The 23676-nt window shown below is 41.7% G+C and overlaps 1 protein-coding gene across 2 annotated transcripts in view; it reads right to left on the reverse strand.

Annotated features, from left to right (window-relative positions):
- Positions 1-23676, reverse strand: part of RCAN2 (regulator of calcineurin 2) — a 339223-nt gene that overhangs the window by 248918 nt on the left and 66629 nt on the right. For both annotated transcript variants that reach the window (XM_053709602.1, XM_053709601.1), the window contains exon 2: positions 15304-15530. In XM_053709602.1, coding sequence (XP_053565577.1) covers positions 15304-15528 — 225 coding nt within the window. In that variant the 5' untranslated portion in view covers positions 15529-15530. The remainder of the gene's footprint in view (positions 1-15303; positions 15531-23676) is intronic.

Here is a 23676-nt window from a genome sequence, read left to right on the forward strand (position 1 = left end):
CCTTAAAAGGTAGAGAAAGGCTGATAAGAGGTTTGACGTTTATCCCCAGAAGCCAGCTCTGGGACACACATTCCAGGCCAGTCTGAGAGCAGTGACATCACTCACAGTGAGGACATTTTCCACCACATGCACGCCAAGCGCTATAAATAGAGCCAAAGGAGAGAAAGTGTTCAATGTCCTAAAATATTGACAGCTCCAATTGCTAAGCACAGGGATGATCTATGGTGCTTGTGCTCAAACTATTTATTTTGTTTGTTGCCATTTATTTTCACAGGTAAAAAAAAATATATAAATATTCTATCCACCTATATCATCCATCTATCTATCTATCTATCTGTCTATCTATCTATCTTATGTATATACTGTGTGTATATATATATATATATATATATATATATATACACATCATTTAAGTTTATTAGTCTGAGGTTAACAGTTAGTGGAAAATTTCAGCCCTGTATGTATGTATGTATGTATGTACAGCATTTGGCCAAATGGTGATAGGCCCAGGGTCTATGTCATTTTTACTACAGGCTTTGGATCCAAGCTTGTCTGTGTCACACGTCTCAATTGACGTGAATATTGGATCTGCTGTGTCGTAAAGCATCGGCTTTACCACTAAGCCACAGGTAGGCTTCAGATGCCAGCCTGTTATGGTTTCATCTCCTCCCTGATTGTTCTGACTCTTTGGCTTCATCTGCCTGCCAGCTGCGGAAGATCAGCAATCAGCTAGCACTTCCTGTGTTCTGAGCCCGGTTGTAGGTTATATTTGTTTGCTTCCTAGGTGCACTAACGTGCTTTGGATTTCCTGTTGCTGAATGTTTATCTGTTTTTTGACCAATCTCCTGGCTGAGCCCTTTTGAAACTATTTCCAGATTTTGATCTTTGGCATGTTTAGTGGACTTGTTTTTTGGATATCCCTTTTTGACTGATACCCGTTGCTGACCTTGGCCTATCTCTGGACTTTGATTTAGTTTTTTTGGCTGCTTCTTGTGGCTACATCTTGCCTCTGGGTCCTATTGCCAAATATACAGTGGAGTTTTCTTCTTGTTTCATACCTGACGCCGAAGTATCCAGTTACTGGCCAGAAATTGGCAAAACGGCTAAGGCACCTAAACCAAAACGAGACTGACAGAGTGCTGCTAGTCTTGTGCAGCTTTTAACATGATGTTGTTCCGTAATAAAGAACTTTTAAAGTTTGCTTGGAGGCTCGCTGGAATTCTTACGTGATTCTGCCTGGAGATAAACTGCCTGAGTCACTGAAAGTAAATGCAGCTGCCTAGGAGGTGAACACACTGTGCTGTGAGTTTTGTATGGGTTGGAAAGGGCAGACCATTATAATATATATATAATAGATATATATGTGTGTGTGTGTATTTATATATATATATCTATCACACACCCATTATATGGCCAAAAAGTATGTATACAGCCCTACTAATTGAGTTCATATTATTCAGCCATACCCATTGCTAACAGGTCCATAAAATCCAACACATAACCATGAAATCTTCATCGACTAATGTTGGCAGAACAATAAACAATAGGTCGTACTAAAGAGCACGGTGACTTTAAAGGGACAGTCTAGTTAAAATTCAACTTTCATGATTCAGACAGGGCATGCAATTTTAAAGAACTTTCCAATTACCTTTATAATTAAATTTGCTTTGTTCTTTTGGTATTCTTTGTTGAAAGCTAAACCTAGGTAGACTTATATGCTAATTATTAAGCCTTCGAAGGCCGCCTCTTAATTGACAGTTTTTCCCCAGTTAGACAGTGAAAGTTCATGTATCTCATATAGATAACATTGTGCTCACTCCCGTGAAGTTATTTGTGAGTCTGCACTGATTGGCTAAAATGCAAGTCTGTCAAAAGAACTGAGATAAGGAAGCAGTCTGCAGAGGCTTAGAAACAAGGTAATCACAGAGGTAAAAAGTATATGAATATAACCGTGTTGGTTATGCAAAACTGGGGAATGGGTAATAAATGGATTATCTATTTTTTTAAACAATAAACATTTTCAAGTAGACTGTCCCTTTAAACGTGGCACTGTCATAGGATGTCACCTTTGCCACAAGCCAGTTTGTAAAAATCTCTGCCCTACTAGATCTGGCCCAGTGAACTGTAAGTGCTATTATTGTGAAGTGGAAGCATCTAGGAGAGATATCAGTTCAGACCACACAAACACACAGAGTGGGGCTGCTGAGTGCTTAAAGGGACACTAAACCCATTTTTTTTCTTTCATGATGAAGATAGAGCATGCAATTTTAAGCAACTTTCTTATTTATCAATTTTCTTTGTTCTCTTGCTATCTTTATTTAAAAAGCAGGAATGTGATGCATAGGAGCCGGCCCATTTTTGGTTGAGAACCTGGGTTATGCTTGCTTATTGGTGGGTAGATGTCAGCCAGCAATAAGCAAGCGCTATCCATGCTGCTGAACCTAAAATGGGCTGGCTGCTAAGATTTACATTCCTGCTTTTAAATACAGATAGCAAGAGAACAAAGAAAAATTGATAATAGGAGTAAATTAGAAAGTTGTTTAAAATGTCATGCTCTATCCCAATCATGAAGGAAAAAATGTGGGTTTAGTGTCCCTTTAAGCTTATAGCACTTAAATTGATATCTGTTGCATCACTCACTACAGAGTTCTAAACTGTCTCTGGAACCAACAGCCACACGAGCTCCATGGCCGAGCAGCTGTACACAAGCCTCACATGAACATGCGCTGGAGTGGTGTAACGCCGCCGACACTGGAGCAGTGGCAATGTGTTCTATGAATCATGCTTCACTATCCGCCAGTCTGACAGAAGATTCTGGGTGTGGCGGGTGCCAGGAGAATGCTACTTACTGGAAAGCATAGTGCGTTTTGTAAAGGTTGATGGAGGAAGGATAATGGGCTGGAGATATTTTTTAGGGTTAGGCCCTTAGTTTCAGTGAACGGCTATCTTAATACTACAGGATGCTAAAATATTTTACACCATTGGGTACTTCCAACTTTGTGGCAATAGTTTGAGGAAGGCCCTTTCCTATTCCAGCATGACTGTGCCCTTGCACACAAAGTGACCATGTGGGGTGGGTGATAAACTTAAAATGACCCCCCTAAAAATGTTTAATTATGCATAGTAATAAGAAACTATTAAATAAACACAAGGCCTAGATTACAAGGGAGGGCAATTACAACGGCTAGAAGCGCAAATGCGACAACAAGGTCCCAATATTTTTACCATTAAAACCAGTATTACAAGTAGAGCCTGTGAAAAAATATTGCAACCTTGTTTGATACACTCATATTACAAGAATATGGTTAATACTTGCACTCGAGCAATAATCATATTAACGCTGGAAATGTTAACCAAAGTGAAAAGCTCTGGTAAAGTCACTTTTGATGCTTACACAGAACTTCAAAAACTACAAAACTGAAGTCATGTTTTATTTTTAGACCTTTAACACATCATCAACATCAATCGTCGGCATATTATTGCGGAGGGGGATGGGCCCTATTTGACGTGTGCTTACATTGCGCAGACAGTGAGCTCACTGAAACTAAAATTAGTTTCTGTGTAGGCACACTTCAAATATTGCCTTGTGGACCACAGTTTATTTACACGTACACTAACTAGCTCAGGCCATGTTGTCTCGGCAGCTGATAGCTGGCGAGACAAATATGTCTGCTACTCTCCTCGCAACCTGCACTTCACTGCTTTGAACATATTGATCTTGTGTCCATAACAAAGTGCAGGCTATTCCCACTCGCACGGCATCCTAATTCCCCCTGAACGCCTATAACTATGTAACGATTAACCTACACTCCCCTGCTTTGCCTCACTACCGACCACCTACCCCTACGTTAAGGCTAATCTACACTCCCCCTGCACTGCCTACACCTACGTCACACATAACCTAGTACACACCCCCAAAATTCACAGCTAAGTCTCTAATACCGCCTACACTCACATCTAATCTAACCTGGACAAGCTAGACACCAAGTGGGGCATGCAACAATTGGATGAAGCCGGATTGGTCATCGATCTTCTAAATAAAGTATTAGATGCGGGCGGAGTAATGGTGCAATGTTTACCATCTCTAAATGATAAATATTTTACAAAGGAATTGTGCTTAAAAATTTTCATGACTTAATGTGCCCCTGTTTTTATGAATGAATCTATATGCGGTGTAGTAAATCTGAAAACTTTAGAATCACTTTAAAGTGATATGACACAGTGCCCAGTTAGTAAAAAAAAAAATCCCTGCAATTTACTTGCAAAATGAACACTTAGAAATTCTCAGTGTAGCTATCACTTTTTGTGAGATAAGAGAGCTTATATTACACAAAAAGTCCTATACTGAGCATGAGTAAGAAACTGACTGGAGCTAATGTAGTTGTCTCCTAGCAACCACTTCAAAGGTTAAAGGGACATAAAACCTAAAAAATTTCTTTCATGATTTAGAAACAGCTTGCAGTTTTAAACAACTTTCTAATTTACTTCTATTATGTCATTTGTTTCATTCTCTTGATATTGTTTGCTGAAAAGCATATCTAGATAGGCTCAGTAGCTGCTGATTGGTGGCTGCGCATAGATGCCTTGTGTGATTGGCTCACCCATTTGCATTGCTATTTCTTCAACAAAGGATATCAAAAAAATGAAACAAATTAGATAACAGAAGTAAATTGGAATGTTGTTGAAAATTGTATTCTCTACCTGAATCATGAAAGAAAAATGTTGCGTTTAGTGTCCCTTTAAGCTACTACTTGCCTTCCTGTACAGACCACAACCCACATGTAGGCTGTGCCAGGAAGTAATGGACCCTGCACAAACTAAGTTAAAAAAAGAGAATAAAAAAGACAAAATCCTTTCAAAATGATGAATAATAAATTTTGCAATAATCACTGCTTAGTGTTTTTTTTTTTTTTTTTTTTTTTATCCCTTTAAGTACTAAGTTTACAGCATAGGTTGGGATATTAATATCCCACATATAAAATGGCCGCAGCTTTACCTGGTCATTATAGTACGTTTTGAAACATTTGAGATGCTTCTTTTGCTCTATACTGATCGTGTTTAGGAAAACTGTATTGCACTGTACCTAAAGTTTTAAGGAAAACTGTAACACACTGTACATATTGTGTTTATGAAAACTGTATCACACTGGGCCAACCACATTTATGCAGTCGTTACAAATGTTAGAAATGCCATTTTTAATACAAAACAAGTTTTACAGTGTGAGAAATATTTCAAAACACAATATAGTGACCAGAAAAAGCAGTGGCCATTCTTTTAAGCGGGATATACTCGCCGAAGATAACACGCCAAAAAACAAAACAAAATTTATGCTTACCAGATAAATTCCTTTCTTTCCTGGAAGGAAGATCTAGCTCCCTTCTTAGACTTTAGAACAGCACCCAAGCAATTGGAACAAAATTGAGTAAGGGGGCAAACCAAGGTTTCCTCACAATATAAATAGTCATTGTTAATTAATATAGACAGTACAGAACCCTCTAAAGGATTAATTTCAGAGTCCTCCATAGCTGGAGATGAAATCCCAAGATGTCAAGAATAAAAAACAAAATGGTTCTAGAGTACAAAAACAGGCACCTTTACACGCACCAGTGGCTGGGGCACTCACCACCTCCTTAGACCCAGACCAAACTAGAACGGCTCTCCGTAGGATTGACAGGGTACTTTGCAGAAGGATCACCAAAATGGAAGCCAGACACACCCGATCACATGGTGCGCAAGTATGGACCGCCCCTGCTATGTGAGAAAGTGAGCAAAGTCAATTGGGAGCTGCGCAGCATTTAAAACGAAAGTAAAAACCTGACTATTACCCAAATCAAAAACAGTTTGATTGCCGTGTATCTTAAGTCTGAATTAAGCCATAACCCTTCACAAGTGCTCCTATAAGGAGCTAAGCAGTACACTAAGTCCCCAAACTGTTCTACAAGATCATCCCCAAAATGAAGGAGATACATTAACTCCAGATCCTATAAAGGCTACATAGTGTCACACTGTTACCCAAAGGAGTCCCTGTCTAAACCTTAAGAGAAATAAAAAAACCACTAGGTACTTTTCCCTAGGTCAATTAAAAAGGACTTACCCTCCAGGATCGATGCTGTGGAATAGACACAGCTTCTCAAGGTGTGTCAGTCTCTCAAGTTGTTCTGACAAAGACCTGAGTGATAAAGGGAAAACAGTGTAACTTATTAACACTGGTTACCCAGGAGCTGTTAGATAGATAGTCTAGATCAATTTGCAGGAAAACCTCCCCTGCATCTACAGACTCTACATTTCATCAATACTCTCACTGAGAGGTTTACATGACTACTTTAAACTCCAGTCCTCTCTGAAAGGGAAAATACCCATTAAAGGATTGTTCGTATCTTCTGAGACATATCTGCCATCCTCCTCTAGTGACGAAAGGCAAAGAATGACTGGGGGAATGGGGGAAGCGGGAGGGATATTTAAGCCTTTGGCTGGGGTGTCTTTGCCTCCTCCTGGTGGCCAGGTGTTGATATTCCCAACAGTAAGGAGTTAAGTTGTGGACTCTCCCTGCCTTTGGCAAGAAATACATGTTTTTTTACAGTAAACTAATAAAAATCATATAATGAACATTTTTACAGTATAATGCATATTACACCCCAAACACATGACTAATTTGTTTAAAAGTTGTGCTTTTCTTTTGAAAATGAAAAGGTTAATTTCACACATGTAAATTGCCATCAATGTAAACACTTGTATGGTAAGGGATATTCCTGCTGAATGTTCATTGTATTAATGCTTTGTGTTTGTATAATGTGTAACTGGTAGGTCTCTGATAATCTAGGGCTAGATTACGAGTGGTGCGTTAACTGTAGTTAACAAGATAAGGGGTTTATCCCGCCTCTTTTTGCATGTTGGAAGTAGCGTGCATATTACTGGTTGAAAGTAAACGCATTCACTTGAGCGCAATTGAATTGTTTGGATAGTCTGTGCCATGGAGAGTGAGGAAATTGGGGAAGTCAAAGTCAGTAGTAGCTCATCAGCATATAGTGCTAGTTTGTGGGGATTAGTGCCTATAGTAAGTCCTTGGATGTATGGGTTGCTGCGTAGCGCAATAGCCAATACTTCCATCTATAGTACAAATAGTAGAGGAGACAAGGGGCAACCCTGTCAAGTCCCATTAGTAATTTAAAAGGGGGTAGATAAAATGCCCTTTACTTTGATTCTAGCTGTCAGGTGGAATATAGGGTAAACATTCTGAGAATAAAACCGTTCGGTAGTCCAAATCTTTGCAGTGTAAGTTTAAGAAATGTCCAGTCAAGTCTGTCTAAAGCTTTTTCAGCATCTGTTGAGAGTAGGACAAGGGGGGTTTGTGTTCTAAAGCATATTGTAGAAGATGGAGGACGAGGACTTTTACAGTGTTTTCTTTTTCCTCTCTCCGTGGCACAAAGCCCACCTGGTCTGGATGGACGAGTAATGGGAGTGCGTTATTCAGTCTGTTGGCCAGAATTATTGCATAAAGCTTTATGTCAATGTTGAGGAGGGAAATTGGTCGGTAATTAGAGGGGAGGGTTGGGTCTTTATGTGGCTTAGGTATAACGATTACTATTGCTTTCAGCATGGACTTGGGCAATGTGTTACCTTCATCAATGTGGTTAAAAACAGATAATAGATGGGGTATTAAGATGTATTTAAATTTTTTTGTAGTAGTTGCCAGTAAGGCCATCTGGGCTAGGGCTTTTCCCCTGTTTTAAAGAGTAAATCGCTATTTCAATTTCTTTTGCCACTATAGGTTGGGTGAGAGAGTCTAGGCCTTCTTGTGGAGCTGTAGGGATTTCTATTGAATCAAGGTATTGATTGCATATTTGAGAGTGATTTGAGATGTCTCTATTGGGGGTTAGGTTATATAATTTGGAATAGAAATCATGGAAAATGGCCGCAATGCCGATCAAGTCCGCAATTGGGTCATTAGGAGGGTTCTATATTTTTGTAATGTAATAAGCAGATTGTTTGACTTTCAGGGCTCTTGCTAACATTTAGCCTGGTTTATTTCCTTCAACAAAATATCTTTGTTGTAGTTTTAATGATTTGTGTTTGAGCTGAGGGATTGAGAAATTCTGTTAGTTTATTTTTCATTTGAACTAGGTTAGATGTTATAAGGTCGTCATTAGGGTTTGTTTTATGTGCTTGGTCAAGTTGTTGTAGTTGAGTGGTTAATTTGTGATAAAGTTTTCTACTCTTTTCCCGTTGTATAGATTTAATTTTAATAATCTCTCCTCTTCAAAAGCATTCATGTGTTTCCCACAGTAGACACAGGTCTGTTTCTGGTAAGTCATTAATTTGAAAAAAGTCTTGTATGGATTGTTCAATTTGTTGGAGTGTGAGTTTATCTTATAATAAAGTGCCATCTAGGTGCCAATAAAAGGGTTTGAGCGTTGCAGAAGACCAGTTTATTTTGCAGAGGACCACCGAATGGTCTGACCAAAATGTAGGAAGGATATCGGTATGCAATACCAAAGATAAGGTTATATGATCTGTAAAAACATAGTCAATGCGTGAGTATATGCAGTTAGGTGTTGAGTAGAAGGTAAAGTTCTTTTTATTAGAGTGTTGATAGCGCCAGGTGTCATGAACTGCCATTAGTGACAAATCGTCTTGTATTGATTTAAGGGCGTGTTTAGACATATGTGACTGTGAAGTTGAATTGTCTAAGGCTGGGTTTAAGGGTGTATTGAGGTCTCCTCCTATGATTAGAGGGCCTTTAGAAAATGATAGTATTGCATTGGTTATTTTACAAAAGAATGGGTCTTGGTGGGTATTTGGTTTGTAGATGTTCACCAATGTGACAGGTCTGCCAAACATCAGTCCCAGAATTGCCAGATATCTCTCCTCAGTATCTCTGTCAATTTGTTGTACTTGGAATGGTATGGATCTGTGAATCAATATACTAACTCTAGAGATTTTCCTAGATGTGTGACTACTGTGGTGTATTGGGCATGTTAAAGCACAAAATGGATGTTCTTGTCCTGCTATGTAGTGTGTTTCCTGTAAAAATAGTATATCTATTTGTTTGCGATTAAGGTCATTAAATGCCATTGCTCTTTTAAGAGGTGCGTTGAACCCTTTAACATTTTGTGTAAGTATTTGTATTGGTCTCATAGTATTTGTATAAGTCTTGGTTGGTTGGATATATTTGGAAGGTGCATTCCATCTGTTAATAGGCTTAAAGTCTGAGTTATAGAGTGAGTATGCATCAAAGTTTGTGTGATAAAACTGTCAATTATACATTGAAATAACAGGTTAAACATGACATGGTAACAACTGTCTTGAACAGATAAACAACAAATTAACAATAAAAACAGAAACAAATAAAGTGATATCTTATGTCACAGGTTAGGGGATGAATAGCCTATCCCATTTTCATATATTACCTATTCTGCATGTTAATAGGACGTTATGTAATACAACTTACTAAATGGAATTGGAAACAATTCTATCAAGTGTCTCTGTTTTTTACCTATATGTAATTAACTATTGAACCAAACAAGAAGCTAGTGTGAGCCATAAACAGTTCTCATGTGTTAACTTCTTGAAAGAAGCATAAGTGCAGAGGTGTTTATGTGGCATCTGTCAATAGATTATTAGATAGCTTCTTAGCTTTCTATGCAGGGATGTTCTGCCATGGTGCCCGTGGAGGCCTTAGCTGGTTAAACATACCTGAGGATATGCCGCCTTCTATTGTGGGTGTGTTTTGCGGAGGTTTGATACCAAGTGCGGTACATAGAGCTGGGGCTTCTTTTAAGGATTTACAGATGTGTTTACCGCTTTGATGTATCACCGTGAGAAAGCAGGGGAACCCCCATCTGTATGGGATCCCCTTTGCTCTGAGTATTGTTGTGAGGGGTTGGAATTCCCTTCTCCTTTGTAGGGTGCGTGGAGCTAGGTCGGCGAAGATTTAAAGGTGGCAGTTCTGGAAGGTAATGGATTTATGTTGTCTTGCAGCTTTTAGAATGTCCTCCTTGGCTTGGTAATCTTTCAATTTAAGTACCACATCGTGTGGTGGAGCTTGATCAGAGGGTCTGAGCGCCCTATGCGCTCTGTCTATAGACATATCACTTGTTGCGGTTGGGCCTAGGAGATGTGAGAATAGGCCTTGTAGAAATTCAGGGAGGGTATTAGCAAGTGTGGATTCTGGAATCCCTCTTATTCGTAGATTTTGTCGCCACTCCCTGTTCTCCAGGTCCTCTAATTTATCCTGCAGCTGGATCATTTGTAGATTGTGTGTTTGAGTTGTGGTTTTTAAGGTGGAAAGCTCAGATTGGTTAAAATCGTTGTCTTCCTCTAGTACCTCAACTCTGTTTCTTATGCCTGCTATTTCCTTTCTGAGGCCTGCAATTTTTTCTTAAATGCATTGGAAGACCTGTACAACCAGGTTGTCCAAGTCTAGTTTAGATGGTATGGTGACTAATAAAGCTTTGGAAAGTTGCACCGTGTCCTCTGTGGCATCCTCCTCAATCTCTGAGGCTGGAGAGGCTGATCTCTGTGTTTCAGAAGGTGTAGTTGGAGCAATTTGGGTGGAATCTGAGAGCTTAAAGAAAGAGTTCACAGATGGACGTGGGGTAGAAGGTGTTTTGCCCTGTTTATCCATTTTTGGTAGTTTTTTTGGTGACATCTTGTAGTAGGTTCAGTAAAGTTTCAGGTATAACGCATAGTCAGTTTCGTAACGTCTCTGGTAGTGATGTTGGCTCCTCACTAATAGCTCACTCTCCCACACTGTATCAAAAGTGCTGTGATAATGATTAGAAGTGTAGATTCTTTTCAGTGAAGAAGCGTCATTCAGTTAGTATATACTGGAAGTTTCAGCAAGTTGTATCTATATAGATAGTGGTGTAGAAGATTCATGCAGCATTGTACTTTAATAGGCATTTTTCTAAAGCATATTATACATGAGGATGAGGATATGGGCATCGGCATCAGGAGCTCACTTACAGTGCCGCCATACCTCACGGTTTGTGTTTTTAAATATTTCTCTCTGGCACGCCAATATACTATTTTATACACTATTATTGCAGCTGTCATTTTATTAAACTTTAATCTCCAATCTTTGTGCTAATTAAAGCATTCTTTTTCCCCCTATTCTTGCATAGGGTTATTATGTGTACGGTCTGTATTTCTATTTCTACATCGCTATTTAGTCCAACACCCTGGTAGTTGAACATATAAAGTAAGTGAGAGTGCAAATCTTTATCTGACATGTATATATAGGTATAGATATATATTTTACCCCAAAAACATCATTTATATATAGAAATATGTATTTAAGACTAAATAGAACATATTCTGCTTTGTGAAGAATATTGGAATGTGAAATATTCATATTGTATGTTGGGTTAGTGCACTTTGGTTAAATGCGATAAGGTTTGAGCATGAGTAAGGTTTTAATTTTTGGTCACACTTTTCGCACTCCATTAAAACCTATGGGGGAATTTGTTAACGCAGTAGTGATATTCCAAGTTTGGCTTTTTGCGTGAGTTGTGTTAGCGCTTGTGGGAAAACTTTTTACTTTCAACTTGTAATACTTATGCAACCCATTGCACGCAAAAAAAATATTTCTAGTGAAGTTAACGCGTGAGTGGGCGCACAAAATACCGCTCCACTCATAATCTAGCCCTTAGTGGGAAAACTTTACATTCAACTTGTAATACAAGTGCACAGATGCTGGCGATATACTTGCAGTAGTAGTTTACCACGATTACAATTTACGCTAGCAATCTCTCACAAAAAACACTCCACTTGTAAACTAGGCCTAAATATTTATCTTAATTTATTTTAATGCAATTTAAAGGGCCATTATAGTAAAAAAAATGATATGCCCTAATTTGTTAGCAACCCTACACCGCTATGCACCCCAGCAAAGGGGTTAAACACAGATGTACTGCTTGAAACCCACAGAGCACTGCTGGTCCAAAATGTAAAGTGTTGCTTATCCAATAAGCGGCGCTAGTCGAACAACCCAGCTGTGTAACTAGAACTGCTCTTTGGATAATGAATTAACGCATGTATTTTGTTGATTATAATGATCCTTTAACCTTTGAAAATTATGTTTTTTCCACTGCCTCACAGAAGCTGGAGTGTATCCATAATACTTCAGAGCCCTGACCCTAAAACATGCTGCCCAGTGGTTGGATGATCACTGCAGCAGCTTATTTATGATGTCACTAACCCACAACCTGCACGTGGGGCCATGTCTGGGAATGGAGTAGAGAGGCAGTTGGTAAGAGCAGCTTGGCTCCATGTGGTTGTGGGAGATGTGGTTGTAGCTCTGACCAGACATGGTAAGCAGCTTTAAGGTAAAAGAACAGTGTTTGCTTGGAAGTTATCTATTTTAGAAATCAGCTCTGTCACAAATCATTCATTAGACTGTTGTAAGGAACTACATCAAGGGCGGTCATTTACTCCTGTAGTAGATACACATATAGGAATAACCTGCTTTACAGCTCTTCAGTTTAGAGCAATTCCCTAATACACCGCTAATATGAAGCTGAAGTCCAACCTCCAAGGATTTTGAAACATTACTGTGTTACATTACATTTTATTATGCACAGTTCAGTCAGTTTACAGCATTGCAGTGCACACATTACATTTTATTATGCACAGTTCAGTCAGTTTACAGCATTGCAGTGCACACATTACATTTTATTATGCACAGTTCAGTCAGTTTACAGCATTGCAGTGCACTCTGTGTCTCAGTGTCGCAGTCTGGCAAATTTTACTACAGTAATTGTCATTTTCCTATGTTAACTGTCCCATTAAAGGCCCACAAATACAGGGACAGTCAACACCAAAATTGCTATTGTTTAAAAAGATAGATAATGCCTTTACTACCCATTCCCCAGCTTTATACAACCAACATTGTTATATTAATATATTTTATAACCTTTAGACCTCTAAATTTCTGCCTCTTTCATAGTCACTACAGACAGCCTCTTATCACATGCTTTTTTATTAGCTTTTCACAACAAACGGCTAGATTACGAGTTTTGCGTTAAAAGCGGTGCGGTGCTAACTTGCAAGTTATTGTCACCGCTCACTTCCCTACAGCGCTGGTATTACAGGTTTACAAAAACCCGGCGTTAACAGGCAAGAAGTGAGCATAAAGCAAAATTGAGCTCCATACTGCACTCCAATACCAGCGCTGCTGAAAGCTGCGGTGAGCTGGTTTTACGTGCTCGTGCACGATTTCCCCATAGACATCAATGGGGAGAGGCGGCTTAAAAAAGCCTAACACCTGCAAAAAAGCAGCGTAAAGCTCCGTAACGCAGCCCCATTGATTCCTATGGGGAAACTAAATTTATGTTTATACCTAACACCCTAACATGAACCCTGAGTCTAAACACCCCAAATCTTACACTTATTTACCCCTAATCTGCCGCCCCCGACATCACCAACACCTACATTATACATATTAACCCCTAATCTGCCGCTCCGGACATTGCCGCCACTATAATAAACATATTAACCTCTAAACCTAAGTCTAACCCTAACCCTAACACCCCCTAACTTAAATATAATTAAAATAAATCTAAATAAAAATTACTATCATTACCTAAATAATTCCTATTTAAAACTAAATACCTATAAAATAAACCCTAAGCTAGCTACAATATAACTAATAGTTACATTGTAGCTAGCTTAGGGTTTATTTTTATTTTACAGGTAAGTTTGTATTTATTTTAATTAGGTAGAATAGTTAGTAAATAGTTATTAACTATTTACTAACTACCTAGCTAAAATAAATACAAATTTACCTGTAAAATAAAACCTAACCTGTCTTACACTAACACCTAACCTTACACTACAATTAAATACATTACATTTAATAAATATAATTACCTAAATTACAAAAAAAAAAAAACACTAAATTACACAAAATAAAAAATAAATTATCAGGTATTTAAACTAATTACACCAAATCTAATAGCCCTATCAAAATAAAAAATGCCCCCCCCCCCAAAAAAAACCCTAGCCTAAACTACCAATAGCCCTTAAAAGGGCATTTTGCGGGGGAATTGCCCCAAAGAAATCAGCTCTTTTACCTGTAAAAAAAAATACAAACTACCCCCCAACAGTAAAACCCACCACCCACACAACCAACCCCCCAAATAAAATCCTAACTAAAAAAAACCTAAGCTCCCCATTGCCCTGAAAAGGGCATTTGGATGGGCATTGCCCTTAAAAGGGCATTTAGCTCTTTTTCAAGTGCCCAAACCCTAATCTAAAAATAAAACCCACCCAATAAACCCTTAAAAAAACCTAACACTAACCCCAGAAGATCCACTTACAGTTTTGAAGACCGTACATCCATCCTCAACGAAGCCGGGAGAAGTCTTCATCCAAGCGGCAAGAAGTCCTCAACGAAGCCGGGAGAAGCCTTCATCCAAGCCGGCAGAAGTGGTCCTCCAGACGGGCAGAAGTCTTCATCCAGACGGCATCTTCTATCTTCATCCATCCAGCACGGAGCGGGTCCATCTTCAAGACATCTGGCGCGGAGCATCCTCTTCTTACGACGGCTCTTCTGGAATCAAGGTTCCTTTAAGTGACGTCATCCAAGATGGCATCCCTTGAATTCCGATTGACTGATAGAATTCTATTAGCCAATCAGAATTAAAGGTGAAAAAATCCTATTGGCTGTTCCAATCAGCCAATAAAATGCGAGCTCAATCCTATTGGCTGATTGGATCAGCCAATAGGATTTTTTCACCTTTAATTCCGATTGGCTGATAAAATTGGCGGTATATACCGGCGCTATGGAAGTCCCATTGAAAAATGACTTTTTGAAAGCTGCAGTAGTTACATTGCATTACGGCCAAAAAAGTGTCCGGTGCAGCTAAACCTGCAAGACTCGTAATACCAGCGGTAGTGAAAAAAAGCCTTAACGCTGCTTTTTCACTCATACCGCAAAACGCATAATCTAGCCCAAAGCTAGTTTATGTGGGCCTTATAGATAACATTGTGCTCACTCCCGAGTTATGCAGGACACTGCGCTTATTGGCTAAAGTGCAAGTCAATAATAAATAAATAACCATGTGATCAGGGGGCTATTAAAAGAGGCTTAGATACAAGGTAATCACATAGGTTAAAAGTATATTAATATAACAATGTTGGCTGTGCAAGGGATTATATCTATCTTTTTAAACAATAAAAAGTTTGAAGATGACTGTCCCTTTAACACTGCCACCACATTTTAGTAACAGGTTGGCACATTCTCTTTGGTGTTTCTTTTTATGAAATATTGTGCACGGATTGCAAGAGTGATAAAGTACTTACCTTACTATCTACATCTTCAAACACAGACTGATGGACGTTACAAGCAAAAAGAGAGTTGGGAAGATCATTGAAATCTGTGATACCCTGAAAATCTTCGTCGGTTAGATATCTGGATAAGTCCTTATTTCTGTGTATAGCATAAAGAAGCAGGAGTTCTCCTCCTCCCACTACGCAAGCGTAATAGCCACAATCCCTCATTCCAATGAAGTAAGATTCTCCCCTCATCCCTGCAAGTAAAAAGAAATGCTGCGTCTTTAAATTATACAATAATCAAAGTGTGCATTTCAATAATGCCATGTAAAATGCTCTGTAGGGAAAAAATCAGATAAAATGTAAACATATAACTACCTTTTTATCACATTATTAAAGAGCTAACCTTGACAGTTTGATTATTAAAGGGATATTAAACAATCTGTTTCATTGTTGTAATAAAAAAACACTAAGTAGTAAGTTACACTTAAAGGGACAGTCAAGTCCAAAATAAACTTTCATGATTCAGATAGAGAATGTAATTTTAAACAACTTTCCAATTTACTTTTATGAACAATTTTTCTTTGTTCTCTTGGTATTCTTAGTTGAAAGCTAAACATAGGAGGTTCATATGCTAATTTATTAGACCTTGAAGGCCGCCTCTAATCTAAATGCATTTTGACAGTTTTTCACCACTAGAGGGCATTAGTTAGTGTGGTTCATATAGATAACATTGAGCTCATGCACGGGAATTTACCATGGAGTGAGCACTGATTGGCTAAAATGCAAGTCTGTCAAAAGAACTGAAATAAGGGGGCAGTCTGCAGAGGCTCAGAATTACAGAGGTAAAAAGTGTATTTCTATAACAGTGTTGGTTATGCAAAACTGGGGAATGGATATTAAAGGGATTATCTATCTTTAAAAACAACAAAAATTCTGGTGTTGACTGTCCCTTTAAAGGACCACTCAATTCAGTAGGATTGCATAATTAACAAGTGCATAATAAAAAGACAATGATTTCACACCTACTCTGAATTTCAAATAAGCAGTAAAAAATTTTAAGACAAATGTATTGTTTCTACCATTTTCCATCCCCCCCTGTATCATGTGACAAACAGCCAATCACAGACTAGTATAGGTATAGTCTGTGAGCTTCTGCACATGCTCAGTATGGTCTTTTCCCCCAGAAAGTGTGAATATAAAAAGACTGGAAATTTTGATAATGGAAGTAAATTGGAAAGTGTCTTAAAACTGCATGTTCTATCTGAATCTTAAAAGTTTATTTTGACTTTAGTGCCCCTCTAATACAAATCATTGCAATGAGTAGTATTCATCACTTTATAAAGGATTTTAACTTTTATTTCTATTTTTAACTTTATTTGTGTTGTGTCCATTACTTCCTGTCTCACCACAACAAGGAGGCTGGGGTCTCTACAGAAAGGCAAATTAAAAATGTTTTTCCTTTCAGGTGTTGCTAGGAGATTACTATTGAATAGCTGTAATTTTTATTTATTGCCCATGTTCAGTATAGGACTTTGGCAGCAAAAAGTCATGTGACCTAAGTTCTGCAATGTCTGCTCTCTTGTCTAGCTATGGGCAATGGCTAAACTGAGAATTTCTAAGTACTCATTTACCAAGAAAACTTAAATTATGCTTACCTGATCATTTTCTTTTCTTCAGAAGGAAAGAGTCCACAGCTGCATTCATTACTTTTGGGAATTCAGAACCTGGCCACCAGGAGGAGGCAAAAACACCCCAGCCAAAGGCTTAAATACCACTCCCACTTCCCTCATCCCCTAGTCATTCTCCAGAGGAACAAGGAACAGTAGAAGAAACATCAGGGTGAAAAGGTGCCAGAAGAATAGAAATAACGGACGCCCCACAGAAAAATCCAGACGGGGAGCTGTGGACTCTTTCCTCTGAAGAAAAGAAATCTATCAGGTAAGCATAATTTAAGTTTTTCTTCATAAATGAAAAGAGTCCACAGCTGCATTCATTAGTTTTGGGAAAACAATACCCAAGCTATAGAGGACACTGAATGCTAAAATGGGAGGGTACAAAAGGTGGCCCAGTCTGAGGGCACCAGGCCTATAATCCCTACCTACAAAAACCTGCTTCATCTGAAGCCGAGGAAACTTTTGACAAAAAGGAAAAGGCACCAAGGACACTGACTGGCAGATAGTACATAAGCCTTGCTAGAGACCACAGAAAAGGCACGACTGAGCCAACACGCCTCCAGGAGACACTGCCGCCCAGCAGTCGGTCCCCAACAACACACCCTTTACCAAAGAAAGCAATCAACTACCGTAAACTCCCAAAAGGGAGAAAACATGGAAGAAAAAATCAAGGATTCCCAAAGGGACCCCAAATAGGGAGCAACAAGTTCCAAATAAAAATAAAGAACCCCTAGAACCGAGCCAAGCTCATAGAGACCCTAACCGGTCTTGGGAAACAAGGAAGGCAATGCCCAGACCCCAGATTGTACAGAAACCACAAGGTTAAGACCGGAAATCTGAAACAGAGAAGAAAACTTCTTCAAAATACATTCTAACAGCACCCTAAAGACAACCAAAGACGAAGTCCTCAAGATAACTCAGAATATCTATCTATCTATTGGGTACTTATAGAGCGCAAACTAATCACCCGTGAGGGTCTTAAGGCGCTAAGGGAAAGGGGATAGGAGAAGGGGGGGAGGGGATGGGCATTCAGTCGAAGAGCCAGGTTTTGAGGTCCTTTCTGAACTTTGTAAGGGAGGTGGATTGTCTGAGGTGCAGCGGGATGTTGTTCCATGTCTTTGCTGCCATGTGGGAGAAATATCTTCTGCCCGCTGTGGATTTGCTGATGCGGGGGATGACTGCAAGTGCTTGGTCGGCCGATTGGAGTTGTCTGGCAGGGGTGTAGAAATTTACGCGTTGGTTGAGGTATTCGGGGCCGATGTTGTGTAGGGCCTTGAACGCGTGGGTAAGGAGCTTGAAGGTGATTCACTTGTTGATGGGGAGCCAGTGAAGGTTCCTTAGGTGTTAGGTGATTTGTCATTGGAGAGGGATGTCAAGGATGAGTCTGGCTGAGGCGTTCTGGATACGTTGGAGTCTCTTGGAGTTTGATGGTGGAGCCGGCGTAGAGTGCATTGCCATAGTCTAACCAGCTGCTGACGAGGGCATGGGTGACTGTTTTCTTGGTTTCGGTAGGGATCCACTTGAAGATTTTTCGTAGCAGGTGGAGAATGTGGAAGCATGTTGAGGTGATGGCATTGATTTGTCGGTCCATGGAGAGTGAGGAGTCCAGGATGAAGCCTAGATTTTGTGCATGGTCGGTTGGGGTTGGAGGGTGACCGAGGGTTGTGGACCACCAGAAGTCGTCCCATGCAGATTTATTGGGTCCTAGGAGGAGGACTTGGGTTTTGTGTTCAGTTTGAGCCGGTTGTCCTTCATCCAGGCAGCGACTGCTGTCAGGCCTTTGTGGACGTTCTTTCTGGCGGTGGTGGGATCTCGGGTGAGTGATATGATTAACTGGGTGTCGTCGGCGTAGGAGACAATGTTGAGGTTGTGGTGTCGGACGATGGTGGCAAGAGGGGCCATGTAGATGTAGAAGAGGGTGGGGCTCAGCAAAGAGCCTTGCGGTACACCGCAGTTAACTGGTGTGGGTTTGGAGGAGAAAGGCGGGAGTCTGACTTTCTTGGTACTGCCCGTGAAGGAGGTGATCCATTCCAGGGCTTTGTTGCGGATGCTAGCGTCATGTAGCGGGTGCAGAGGGTGTTGTGGTTGACAGTGTTGAAAGCTGCTGATAGGTCAAGGAAGATGAGGGCAGTGGTTTCTCCTCGGTCAAGCATGGTGCGTATGTCATCTGTGGCAGCGAGGAGGGCGGTCTCGGTGCTGTGGTTGCTTCTGAAACCAGATTGGGAGTGGTCCAGGGTGTGGTTGCCCTCAATGTGGTCAATATGTTGCAAGTTGATGGACTTCTCTATGACTTTGGCCGGGAAGGGGAGTAGAGAGATGGGGTGGTAGTTATTGGGGTCCGTGGGGTCTGCCGACAGTTTCTTCAGCAGGAGTTTCAGTTCCGCGTGCTTCCAGATATCCGGGAAGGTGCTGGTTTTGATGGAGCAGTTGATAGTACGGCGGAGTTCAGGGGAGATTGTGTTGCTTGCTTTGTTGAATATGTGATGGGGGCATGGGTCCGAGGGTGCGCCGGAGTGGATGGATTTCATGATTCTGAGGATGTCATCTGTGGTGACGGGGCTCCAGATAGTCTGTGTGGGGGGCGGGGGGGGGCGAATTTGGGAGGGGTGTCGTTGGGTGTAGGGGAGTGGGTGGTGGAGGTTGAGTTATGAGGCGTGAACGTGTTATAGATGTGGAGGAGCTTGCGGTGAAAGTGTGCAGCGAGGGTATTGCAGAGGTCCTGGGAGTGTGGAATGTTGGTGGTGTCGCTGATGGGTTTAGAGAATTCCTTGATGACTGAGAACAACTCCTTGCTGTTTTGTGCATTAGAGTTGATTCTGTCTTGGATGGCTGTTTTTTGGCGGTTTTTATGAGGTGGTGGTGGGTGGTGATTGTTTCCTTAAAGGCAGCTTTATCCAGAAGAATCTTGCTGGATCTCCAGGTTCTTTCCAGTCGTCTGCAGTGGCGTTTGGAGTCCTGGAGGGCCGGGGTGAACCAGCTGGCTTTGTTGGTAGTTTGGCGGCCAGATGGTTTTTTGAGGGGGGGGCGAGGGTGTTGGAGCAGTCTGTAATCCAGCGGTGGTACTTGTGGGCAGAGGAGTTGGCATCTGTGGAGGTAGGTGGGGAGGATTTGTTTAGGGTGCAGTGTAGTTGGTCTTGGGTGATGTTGTTCCACTTTCTGCGGGGCGGGTGGTACTGTCGGAGGTGGGTGGTGGGTTTATTGAAGGAGAAGTGTATGCAGTGGTGGTCAGTCCAGAGGAGTTCGGTGATGTGACTGACTGAGATGTGGTTGCCTGAGGAGAAGATTGGGTCGAGGGTGTGGCCGGCTGTGTGGGTTGGGTAGTTTACAAGTTGCGTCAGTCCGATAGTTACGAGGTTTTCCAGGAGGATGGAGGTGTTGTGTTCATTGGGGTTGTCAAGATGGAAGTTGAGGTCACCGAGGAGGATGTAGTCCATTGAGGTGAGGGCATGGGGTGCGATGTGGTCGGTGATGGAGTCGCAGAAGGTGGGACAAGGTCCGGCAGGTCTGTAGATGAGGGTGTCGTGGAGGGTGGTGTTGGGGTTAACTTGGATCTTGAAGTGTAGGTGTTCTTGGTCTGGTGAGTGGTCATCGGAGCTGGTTGTAACCTGGATGGTGTGTTTGTGGATTATGGCAATGCCTCCTCCAGGTCGGTTGCTGTGGTCTTTGTGGCAGATCTTGTAGCCGTTGGGTATTGCAGTGGCAATGTCTGGTGCTGATGTGGGGTTTAGCCAGGTCTCGGTGAGGAAGGTGACGTCAGGGTAGGTGGAGTCTAGCAGGTTCCAGATTTTGAGGGCGTGTTTGTGAATGGAGTGGGTGTTGAGGAGGATGCAGTTGAGGTAATTGTGGCTGTTTTTGGGTTGGTTAGTTGGTTGGGTTGTGGTCCGGAGGGAGGGGAAGGAGCAATTGCGGCAGGTGAAAAGTCCGAAGGTGTTGGTCGGGAATGCATGGTGGCAGACGAATAATCTACCGGTGTTGAGCGCGTGGAGGGTGCTGGCATCGTAATGGCGGCAGTTTCTGGAGCCAAGGTTCGAAATATTCAGAACTGTAACACATGCAGCAACCAAGAGAGGCGAACACCTGAGTCAACACAACATGTCACAGTCATACTAGGATGACTCTGAGAAATGGAATACTTGCAAACAAGTAAAGAGCAGCTGAAGATAGATATCAAACACTAAACCGTCAGACTGGTAAACATCCACTAAGCAGTGGGCACAGCACAGGCTATCCAAAAGCACCCAGTCCTTCTCACATAGCTTGAACACGGAGAAAGCACAGAACCTCAAGGAGGCTCCAACAGGCAGGTCTGAATAACAGGGGAACAGAAAATATCACCAGCCCCCAGGGAAGGACGGAATGGGGTGAACTCGGCCACCCCATCAGAGCTCGGGAGCCAACCCAAAAAGCTCCTTCAAACAGGTACTCTCAAGGAGAACCCCATAGGAGATGAACATAGAAAAAAGCAGTAGATCCCTATGAAGACCTAGCACACTCTATGACTGTCTCAACATGGAGACTTCAAGCTCCACAGATGGAACAGAACAACCCCAGAAGAGCAGGCTGCTCTCCTTTACCGGATAAAAACACCTGTTCCAACCTCCTGCACACAGGACAGGACAACGACCCTCCAGAGAGAGAAAAGCTCCTCCTCCATAGGAGGACAAACTACCTCCCCAAAGGGAAGAGCATATATAAGGACAGTGCACATGCTCACAAGACATGAGCCATAGTCTGATTAAAACAAAACAACACCCCAGGGAACACAAATACCTCGTCTGAAAGAATCAGACCTCACAGGGGAATAACCGGACTAACCCAGAGAACGGGAACAAGACTCACTCATAAGTCCCAACACAAACGGAAGAGAACACCCCTTGCAGGAGTCCGATACTCCAAAAAGGAGCTAGGGCACAACAGAAGCATGCCAAGACCAAGGGAGAACATTGAGGACAAAGTCACCCGAAGAGCGAGTAGAACAAAGGCTAGTCTCCATATCTTTCTCAGGGTACGTAACCAGAGGACCACACCCAAAGAAAAGGAATGCAGAGCATCCCAAACCCCGGTAGAAGAAAACCCTAAGCGAAGCTCGGAGAAGGAGACAACACAGCCTAACGTATAAGGAAACAACCAACTCCCGAAGTAGGAAAAAGCCACGCGGCCCTCCCCATAAGGCGGTCAAAACCGCTAAGGAGAAACGGACAAAGTCCAGAAATCTCGACCCGAAGGAAGAGAACTTCAAAAGGAACCAGACCAAAAAAGGACAATTCCAAAGAGCCTCTGAAGGGCAAAACCTCCAGGAACCGGCAGCAAGGAGACCCTAAGACCTCCAACCCACGTGGAGAAGGAAACACTCTTATTTTCATATAAATATCGGAAAACAACTGAGTGTGCCGCAGCGGAACCTCACCGAGTCCCAGTCGACCAGTCTGAAAATCAAATAAGGACTGAACCAATCCCCCATGCCTCAGTGACCCTCAGGTCCTCTCAGAATGCTTAGCTAAAACTTGTAAAATAAAAACAAGAAATAACAAAAATAATAATGTGAAGCACTCCGCGCCCTAACCGGACCAGCTGGCAGAACTTGTCTGAAAAAAACAGCTAGACAGAAGGATCTGAACCCAATCAGGACCAGCCTGAAACCAAGGGTCATCACTGTTAAGGTCGCATAGCCACCCCCCGAGATGGAGAGCTAAATGACAGACAAACATAGGACTAAACATGTCCACACACCAGAACAAACTTCCATAGAAGTAAACAGTGCGATCAAAATCGTGAGTATCGATTCCAGACAAAAAATTCCCTTAGGAAATATATAATAAACCTGAGCTCAAACCAAATAAAAAATCATCCTAACCGGATTAAAATAAAGGCTAAGGCAACCCGTAAGCTATCGCTCAAGAAGAACAGACACACCCGCAGGACCAGCCCAACAAGGATCCTGTTCTTCCAAGCTCAGAACTGGAAATGGATACCCAAGAAACAAAACTATAAGAAGATTACGTCATCCTCTTATATCTAATTCTGCAAGCCATTCGAAGGAGAAGACTGAGAATTCCCACGCCCATTAAGGATGGGATCCTCCAACAACGCCAAAACGCCAGTCTATAACGAAAGGCACAGCATACCTTCGCCGGAGCAAACGACGACCCCCAGCCCCGAAGGTTGACCCCCTGAAGCCTCAGGGACAGTCATTCCCCTGGAGAGCTGAATAGGACCAGGCCATCCCATGCCTGAGGAGCCCCTGTTACCAGAACACGTAAAATATAGTAAGCACACTTCAGGGAGTAGTAGATGCACCAGTGCCATAATTATGGACATGCGGAACCGTGCCATAACCTCCGGAGGGAAAAAGCCACCTTTCAGAGAAGGATAAGCAAAATCTCGGTTACCATGCATGCGTAGTAAAAGATGGTGGTAGGGAACTCGCCACTCGAGGGACAGAACCCCCAGGGGCAGACGGCTCAGCGGACCCTTGATACCCCAATCCAGAGGAATTGAGCACTCTAAAACGGCATTCGGAACATAACTGATACGCCTGTATGATCCGGCACAATTTATTACAAGAAGCAGAATCTGAACTAGAGACTTCCATCTCCACAATATCAGATTCCTCCATAACTGGGTATTGGATACAAAAAACGGGCCAAATTAGAAAATGTAAACGGCACCTGACACCCCCAATGTCTGGGGCACTCACCACCTCCTATGAACCAGACACCAGCGGACA

The sequence above is a fragment of the Bombina bombina genome, chromosome 4 (assembly GCF_027579735.1).
Source record: "Bombina bombina isolate aBomBom1 chromosome 4, aBomBom1.pri, whole genome shotgun sequence".
Lineage (NCBI taxonomy): Eukaryota > Metazoa > Chordata > Amphibia > Anura > Bombinatoridae > Bombina > Bombina bombina.